Source organism: Cottoperca gobio, chromosome 9 (assembly GCF_900634415.1).
Source record: "Cottoperca gobio chromosome 9, fCotGob3.1, whole genome shotgun sequence".
Classification (NCBI taxonomy): domain Eukaryota; kingdom Metazoa; phylum Chordata; class Actinopteri; order Perciformes; family Bovichtidae; genus Cottoperca; species Cottoperca gobio.
Window position 1 is genome coordinate 24,973,677 of NC_041363.1, and position 9,538 is coordinate 24,983,214.

General features: G+C 37.5%; 1 protein-coding gene across 5 annotated transcripts in view; it reads left to right on the forward strand.

Annotated features, from left to right (window-relative positions):
* Positions 1 to 8,123, forward strand: part of LOC115013242 (spermatid perinuclear RNA-binding protein-like) — a 75,410-nt gene extending 67,287 nt beyond the window's left edge. For 4 of the 5 annotated variants that reach the window (XM_029439362.1, XM_029439365.1, XM_029439364.1 and 1 more), the window contains 2 exons: positions 1,135 to 1,185; positions 5,887 to 8,123. In XM_029439362.1, the coding sequence (XP_029295222.1) occupies positions 1,135 to 1,185; positions 5,887 to 5,975 (140 nt within the window). In that variant the 3' untranslated portion in view covers positions 5,976 to 8,123. Of the gene's footprint in view, positions 1 to 1,134; positions 1,186 to 1,288; positions 3,678 to 5,886 lie in introns of those variants that run through there. The other variant, XM_029439363.1, reaches the window with a different exon arrangement.
* The last annotated feature ends 1,415 nt before the right edge of the window (positions 8,124 to 9,538 follow it).

Below are 9,538 nucleotides of genomic sequence, written 5' to 3' on the forward strand. Positions count from 1 at the left end.
TTCATAACAATTCAAGGAAACCAAGCTATCGACTCGATATAGGATAGCTTGCGATCGATTGACGATCGAGGATAATGTTACGTTTTATTATGATGTATTTACTATTTATTGGGAAGTTCTATTAACTATAGTCTAATGTATATACCGACCTATACAGGATCTCCCCCAAATCCAGGATCACCGTCACCATCATCCGCATGTTCACTCCCGTCTGTATCTCCATCTTCAACACTGTGTCTCGAGCTGCTCTGTTCCCACCACGTTAAACTCGCCCGCATGATCTAAATCCACGACACCGGCATCCTCTTCAATAAACTCCTCTTCTTGAAGGTGCAACGAGTCTATTGACGACTCACTGTCACTCGATTCTGTCAAAAATATCCGAGCCAGAGTCCGACATCGCCACGTCTGTCGTGCTGTCTGTGTATGTCTGTGTATTCAACTGGTGGACTGTGTTCTACTTGTGACGTCAGAACACGGTGTCGGGTGTTTCCGGTAGCGGCAATGTAAACATCGGTGGTCGACATACTAAATCGTGATTTATTAAATACTGCGATCATTGTGTCATTAATAACACATCATTTTACAACACAAATAGCATTTACTATCATCAGTAGAATTTCATGTTTATCATTTCGTAGGCCCTTTAAGATATACACTGTGTGACACATGTCAAAAAGTGCTGTTCAACCAGTAAACCATTTTATTTATTTTTTATAAAGCAATATAGTAATAGGTCATTATTTATAATCTAATTGTAATGTTTCTTTTGGACAAAAGAATACTTCTGTATGTTTGCATTTAGGTAAAGATCATTATGAGCTTCTCCAAGGCTCCACAATCCTTTTAAATGTGTATTTTTAAAGCTAAGAAACATGTTAAGAATGTTTAATTTGTATCTTTAACCTCCTCAAAATACACACCATGATAGATAATCATGACCTACAATATTTGAGAAAAGAAACCCTTTTATATCTGCACATGCTTTTGAGATATCATGTGACCTATTGGAAGAAAGAAACAGGAATTGTAAGGTAATTAGGGCCTCAGATGACAAAAGCTTGATGATGGATCGTCTCATTCAGCAGTGTGCATTAATACACTGTGTTATACTCTCTCTCTTTTTCCTCCCAGGTTTTGGTGCTCCTTATGGTTACAGCCCTGCAGGCGCCCTCCCTCCATACGGTAAGCTCACGGTCACTGATCAATAATATATATCCATTGGATTTTTCATCCATCACTACATCCCATCATTTGAGTTATTTTTTCTTTCTTTGCTCTCCCTCAGGTTTTTCTTCCAGAATGCCCTCAGTAGTTGTCCCAGTCATCAGAGTCCCCACAGCATACCCCATCACCCACCTCTACCCCTTTTAGGACCCTCCATAACCTCACCCACTTCACTTCAACCCAAGTCACTTGTTAAAGTTATATTCTGACTTACTTTTTTTATGTTCATGACACACACTTCTAACTCCAAAAACCAACACTGGATTCCACAAACGTTTGACCAATATACCCAATCAGTACCATTGTTGTCTCGCATGGTCCCTCATTAACAGCCAAATAAGCTCTCTGATCATCAAATTATTATGTAACAAAAACTGAGTTCAGCATTAAGTGAGCTGCAGTGTGTGAAAGAGTAAGTACGTTTTATACTGTTGGGTAATAAATTAAAATCTACTATAGGGAATAAATTAACCAACTACAATACAGTGACATAAGCAAACTAAATGTACAGTCAGTGTATGGACCTAAAATAAATAATTAGCCATTCAGTGAAAAACAATCCAACAGACTACTTACTGCTGTAAGGAAATAAGAATTGTCTGTAGGGAAACTAACCCAACATCCACCATAGAGCAGTAAGAAAACTAAATATACAGTCACAAAACATAAATGTTTTTTTTTTTAGAGCTCAATACAATAAATTCCTTCAACCATGATGAACTAACAAAATGTCCACATCGAGGGAAAAAGACACAACTGGTCACCAACTACAAGATATTCATTGAAACTAAATTAATATCCACTCTAAGCAACCAAACATCCTCTGATAGAATTAAAGAAGCAGTTCCTACTGTGGGGTTTTATTTAGTTTTCTACATTGGATACTGTAGTTGATTTGTGTTTGTTTTTCTTAAAGTAACATCCTGTGGCTTACAAAATAATTACTGTAAGAAACTTTTATTAAAAAAATGACCTAAAATGGAACTAAACCAACTACTAAGTATACAAGGGAACTGGAACTAAATAGATATGTGTAAGTGTAAAGAGTTAAACAATTGTATGTAGGTAACTACATACCTAAAGAAATAGCCAACTGCACACTAACTACTAAATATCAGGAACTAAAATACCATCAACTCTAACAACAAAGTAGTCGATGTAGGAAGGTAAAATATAATATCATTTTGAACACAAAATATACAATGTTGTAAATTTGGGAACTAAATAAATAAACGGTATGGGGCTAATATCTTCTGTGAAGAAATTACTAACCGTACACCAAATATTAAATGTCTACTGTATAGAACTAAACAGTCACTACAGGGAACCAAAAAAACAACACCTACTATACACCAACAACTAATTAAACATCCTCTGTATGGGGAACTCAATAACCACAATTGCAAATTTAAACCAGTCACTAGACAGAACTTAAGAAAAACACACACTGATTGATAGAAGCTATAGGGAACAAAAGAAAGAGCCACTGTTGGGATCTAAAACAACTACTAAGTATCCAAGGGAACTGAAACTAAAAACAATATCCACTGAAATGGGTTAAAAATCTTCTGAAGGGAACTAAAGAAAAAACAACTGCATGCTAACTACTAAAATCAAATGTAGGGAACTAAACATTCTCTGTAGCAGAACTAACTCATTATTCACCATAGAAATCTAAAATAACAGCCACTATGGGAACTGAAAGAACATCAACTGTAACAACAAAAAAGGCAACATTGGGAAAAGACTTCCATTGTAAGGAACTAAAAATATTTAGTTGGGAACAAAAGAAACACCTACTAAATATACAATGTTGTAAATGTATTGAACTAAATCAATAAATTGTAAGGAGATAAACATTTTCTGTGGGTTACTGAAGAAATGAGGGTACTAACATACAACAACCATTAAATATCAACATTTTTGAACTAAACATTCACTAACTCAACAACCAGCATAGCAAATTCAAACCACTCACTATAAGGACAACACATAGTGACTGCTACATTTGGAGAGCTTGATAAATATCAGCTGCAGGGAAGTAAAGAAACAACCACTGTAGGGAACAAACACCAAATACGCAGATAGAAAACTGATCACATGAAGACTATGTAATCGATAAAATATCTTCTTTGTCAAAAGTTGAATTATTTCTTGAACTTCCACTTATGGACGTGAACATTGTTTTGTTTTTTAATTTCTCTCTGTTTTCTAATGATTGTTTAAGTTTCTGTGGAGATAAAACAAAAAACAGATTTCTGTCTGTTTGCACTAAAAAACCTTTTCCTTTTATTTGGATGTTGAAAGTCCAGGTTTACAGTTACGGTTGTGGAGTATTTGAGCTATTGAACCATTTTATGTTGAGTGAAAATACTTTCTTTTCAGAGAGAGATTTTATTTTGACCTGTTTGTAGGTTATATTCTGTTTAAATAAATGAATATTTTGTCAACAGCTGACTGACTTGTAGTTTGTAAAGGCCCTGTCACACATATCCGTATGACAGAAATGTATGCCGGCACATACGAAATATCGGCAATAGGTTGATATAAATTAAGGGTAAGTTGTGATCGTTTGAAGGACGCAGACGTTACGCCGAACACGCCAGACATACGGCCCTGTCACACAGTCCCGTATGGCAGAAACATGCCGGCGTATATAAAAAGTAGCTCAAAATGTGTCAGAGTCCAAATACGTCCAACTCTTCCACAGCGGTGTTGTAGCTGACGTATACATAACGAATACATAACAAATTATTATACGTATGTCAAACATTGATAGCGTATCACTTACTTATTTAAAACGTATCAGAGCGTCTGGCCAACGGAGCTGGAAAAGTGCCATCTGGTTCACGTCATGCTGATGCTGGAGAACGGGTAAAATGCTGAACGCTAGCTGTACTGTAGAAACACGTTTAATAAGTTACTCCGTCGTCAGGCATAATGTGAACATAGGGTAGGAATAGGGTATCCACTCGTTATCAATACATTGGCTGTAGTGTTCATCGTCAGCCGACATAGCCTATATCTAACGTAGTCACGTAGGTATTCACGTAGGTAAATATTCAATTACGTATTCCGTATTCACGTATGTCTAACGTCACGTAACGTCTGCATATCTTATGAAGCACACATTGGGCATGTCCGGTAATTTTGAACATGCTCAAAACATCAGCGTTCAACAACGCACCCCAGCGTAACACAGTGAGCTCTTAACGAATACTACTTATACCTTACCTTATATCAACGTACACCAGGGTGTTGCCAATATTTTGTATACACTATGTTTTTGTATACGTTATGTATTTGTTGGGTATTCGTCTGATACATTTTGTATTAGGAAGTGACGCTCTATCAATAGGTTAGACATGCGTATCTGTATAAGTTCACTTTTCCGATCAGATGAAAAGTTGGACGTATTTGGACTCTGACAAATGTTCGTATGCGCCGGCATGTTATATCCACACAGTGCAGTTACTTAATTTTAAAAAATTTATTATATTGACTGCAGCAGAATATACTATCATAAAATAGTTACTTGATACTTGATATGTGGTTGTCTTGTAAAGAAATTGTGGAATATGAAGTTTTATAGCCATTTACAGCTTTCTTCCTTTCTTTACAACTTTACAAAGCGCTATAATTTAGTTTTATTTACAACTTGGATCCTAACTTCAAAGCTTTGGCCAATCTTTCAATGATAATTATAACATCGTACTCATCCAATTAGTTGCTGAGATCTGGAAATGCAACAAGGTCACGAAAAACACAAGAAGTCAAACAGACAGAACAGATTAGCCAAAAGCAAACTGTCAAAGTATTACCCAAACTGTTAATGTGTATGTAAAGATCCACTACAGGGAACAGACCCACTTTCTGGGAATAAACAAAATTTGCTAGCATGGAGACGCCATTTTTCTGACGCGTGACTAATGTTAGCTGATTAGCCAGCTAGCTAATGCTCATAAAATCAGCCACTGATGGTTCCCAATACATCCGTCAAAATCAGTAGACGGGTAGAAATGAGAAGTCTGCCTGTCTGAAATCGAAGACCCATTGTTTAAAAAAAATGACTATGAATTTTGATTTCTTAACCTGCCATTATTATAATTGTTACAGCATAGCATAGGCGTAGCAACTGTAGCCCTAGCAGTCAGATAGATAAGATTATTAAAACTATGAAAATAAGAGTCAAGTTGTAATAAACTGGAATTATCCTTTAAGTAAACGCTGCACCAGGCTGTTTCTCACATTACTAGCCTTTAGTTTGCGGTAGATATTCTTTGCAAACACAAACAGCCACAATTTACTTGTGCCAGAGACTCTTGTAGAGAAACTAATCGAACCACGTTGTCGTGCTGCTGGAGTCCCTGCTGTCCTTGATAAATACAAGTGACAGGCTGCACTGAACCTACTGATCTCCCCTGAGCGCTAAGAATCCTGGGAGCTAATTTAGACCTGCTGAGAACGGCTACGACAAAGTATGTAATCTGCTTTGAATGTGCCACTTTGTCTTCAGACTAGTTTTCACTGATCACATGGTTGAAGCATTTCCCACATCCATTTATGTTAATCACCCCAGAGTTCAGGGGAAAGAGGATCTAGATTAAGTGCTAATGATTACTTCTGTTAACCCTGGTTGCTCTTGTCTCCGAACTGTAGGCGGCCTGTACATCGACAGTGCCTATTACCAGCCGCAGACCATCGCCACACCTATCATCATTCACCTGGGCCCTCAGGATCTTTTCTGACCCCGCCGATGTTTAACCCCCTCCCTTATCAAACTCTGCCAGCGCCTCTCAATTACTGTACCACCGCTCTCCCGGGTTTCTCCTTCCGCACGAGACACGGCAGCAATATTGAAAGCAATATGGAGAAGAAAACACCTCGGGCAACACTCTGTCAAGTCAAGGTTGGGTTTCAGTGAAGAAGAGGCCGCAGACGAGACTTTGTTTGCCAGCTCGCTCAGAAAATGTCAATAAAACACAAAGCAATACTTCTTCTGCCTTCGGGAAACTCAACGTGTTCCAATGCGACTCCAGTTCAAACAGACCATCAGCACCGGCACATTCACTACAATGTGACCTACTGTATGTAAATATATTTACTATGTGTATATATTGATGTTTGTGAGTTTTGAATATATATACATATATAAACATGTTAATATGTATGAATATGTAAAACCCAACGACGGGTTAAGAAACATGTTTATAATATATCTCTGAATGTAAATACTGAAGTAGCTTTGTATTTAAAGCACTCAGCTATGTTATCTTTAAATATTAAGAGTTAAATACATTTTACAAACTGTCTTATACACTGTATTGGTATGTTGATGGTATATAATCCCTATTTAAACATGATTACATATAGTAGACTAAGTACAAGTTTTCCATTTCAAAGCACCAAGAGAAATATCACAAACAAATTTGACGATACCAATTTCTAATGATTTATTCTCCAACTAATAAGCTCTTAAATTGAAGGTTTGTCACCTGCTGTTGTTACACATCTAAATCAATGGTTCCCAACCTGAGGGCAGGGGCCCCGTCAAGGGCTCGCAGAACAAATGTTAGGGGTCACGAGATGATTAACGGAAGACGAAAGCAGAAAAAACATATTTCTAATGCACATAATTATTTTTTACAGACTTTTCTTAGTTTTAAAGGCTCTCAAGACAAAAAGGTTGGAAACCACTGCTTTAAATGGTTGTAGATGAGCCTCGCAGAAAGAAGCAGGGTTTTACAAACGTCATACTTTTCTCATATTTCTGAATTAAATCCTTTAACCCTATATATCATTTTGTATCACAAGGTCATTTGAATTTGGTAAATATATAAAAATTAATTGAGAAACTGTTTATTGAATCTATTCTGATCCAATTAATCACCATCAGTGCATGTTAGTACATGTGAAAAGATGTGTGTGGCTAGCTAAGAGCTGCCACTGCACTGCACTCATATGGTGGTTACTCCTGATAGCAACATCCTTACATTGTCGCATCCGCATAACGTCCAACCTCCGGTTCCCCCTCAGGTTAACACTGTTAGCTCTGTAGCACCGTTAGCTGCTAGCCTCAGCCGTCGCCATGTTGAGCCGCGTGGAGGCAATCCCTCAATCATAGATCTGCTCTGAATTTCTAATCGAGAACCTTAGCAATGCTAATGCAAACATGCTGATGCTTTCGATTTAAAAAAATGTAACGCAAACATTTATTGAATGCAGAGCTGCACTGAAGATAGCTAGCTTTTACTTCATTTGTTAGCATTCAAGAACTACAGCTCCCATGGTGCTTGAGGGCACAGTAAGGTTATTATGTGGGAGCTGCAGTTGAATGGTAACAAAATAACATGACAGAGGCTAGCTACGAGACTTCAGCTTTCCATAGTTCACAGATTCCCCTCTTGTTGCTACCTGATGCTAACTGCAAAGAAACTACTGAAACTTGAATGAATATTCTAGAAGAACATCGCCTGTTTGGAAATAATGTGGAAAATGTATCAACAAAAAAACAAAAATGCCAAGAAACACGTGAAAAAGCATCATCTAAAGCGAGCTACAATGCCAGAAGCCATTAGCACTTCACTGCAACAGCCCTCATATTTACACTGATATAAAATATTTGATTTGAAGCACTGATTAAATTGAAGCGGTACCAGATGAAATGAGATGCTAAGATTGTTTTTGTGCATTATTCCTCGCTGCAGCCCGACAGAGCACAAGCGTCTAAAGCAATATTCCTCTCAGGAACCTTCAAACAACTAAATCTGATCATTTTTATTTATTTATTTATTTATAACCTTTATTTTACCAGGATAGGTCTCATTGAGATTAAAAATCTCTTTTTCAAGAGAGTCCTGGCCAAGATAGATGGCAGCACCACAGTTACAGACAAAAAAAACAATCACAACATTAATTAAAACATTTACAGACACAGCGGTCTGCTTCAATGTCTTTAAGAGTTGCTTTAAGTCTGTTCAGAGAGACCAGCTCTCTGAGTTTCAGCTCATTCTGCCGCTGGTTCCAGGCAGCCGGAGCAGCGTAACTAAAAGCCCTTTTCCCAAGTTCTGTACGGACTTTTGGAACAGTTAAAAGAAACAAGTCCTCGGAGAGAAGCCGATATGGTCCATTACATTTCCTACTAATGTAGATCCTTAGGTATTGTGGAAGAGCACCCAGAATAGTTTTATAAATAAGGATGTGCCAGTGTTTCAGTCTACGGGATGTCAGGGAAGACCATCCAACACGAGCATATAAGGTGCAGTGGTGCGTCAGGGTTTTGAGGTTGGTTATGAATCTCAGTGCACCGTGGTAGACGGTATCCAGAGAGCTGAGGCACTGAGATGATGCATTCATATAAACAACATCTCCATAGTCCAGCACAGACAGAAACGTTGCAGAGACTAATCTCTTTCTGGCCTCAAAAGAAAAACCTAATTTTATTCTTAATTTTTTCAAAAGTTCTAAAATGTGAGGTTTAAAAGAAAGAGAATCATCAATGATAATGCCAAGATACTTGAACTGAGACACAGATTCAATCTCAGAACCCTGTGAAGTGGTGATAGGAGGGAGGTTCAAGTGTTTGGTTTTTGCTTTCGAGATCATCATGAGCTTCGTCTTTCCAGCATTTAAAACAATTTTCAAATCACACAAATTACATTGTACAATGTTAAAAGCAGTCTGGAGCTGACAAAGCCTGATTTGGGGAGGGCACAGAGCAGTAAATTATCAGCATAAAAATGGAAATTTGCATTTAAAACATTGTGATTAAGATTATTTATATAAATGATAAATAACAATGGTCCTACAACCGATCCCTGTGGTACACCCTTGGATACATTAAGAGAACTCGAAGTTATACCTTCTGCCCTCACACACTGTGATCTGCCTGTTAAATAGTTTTCAAACCAACAGACAGCTTGATCTGAGAGACCTATACTGTAGAGTCTTTGTGACAATAAGGCATGATCTACTGTATCAAAAGCCTTGGATAAGTCAATAAAAAGTGCGGCACAATGTTCTCTATTGTCTAAGAAATTTATAAAATCATTTACTACTTTTAAGGCGGCCGTTGTAGTGCTGTGTTTTTTCATAAAACCAGATTGAAGGTCAGATCAAATATTATTAGTCGTTAAAAAGTCCTTTAGTTGTTGACTTACCAATGATTCCAGCACTTTATTTAAGACAGACAATTTGGAGATGGGTCTGTAATTGTTTAGGAGAATGTGGTCACCTCCTTTCAACAGTGGGAGAACAAAAGCAGATTTCCAAATAAGGGGAATTTCGTTTGTCTCCAGGGATAGATTGAAAA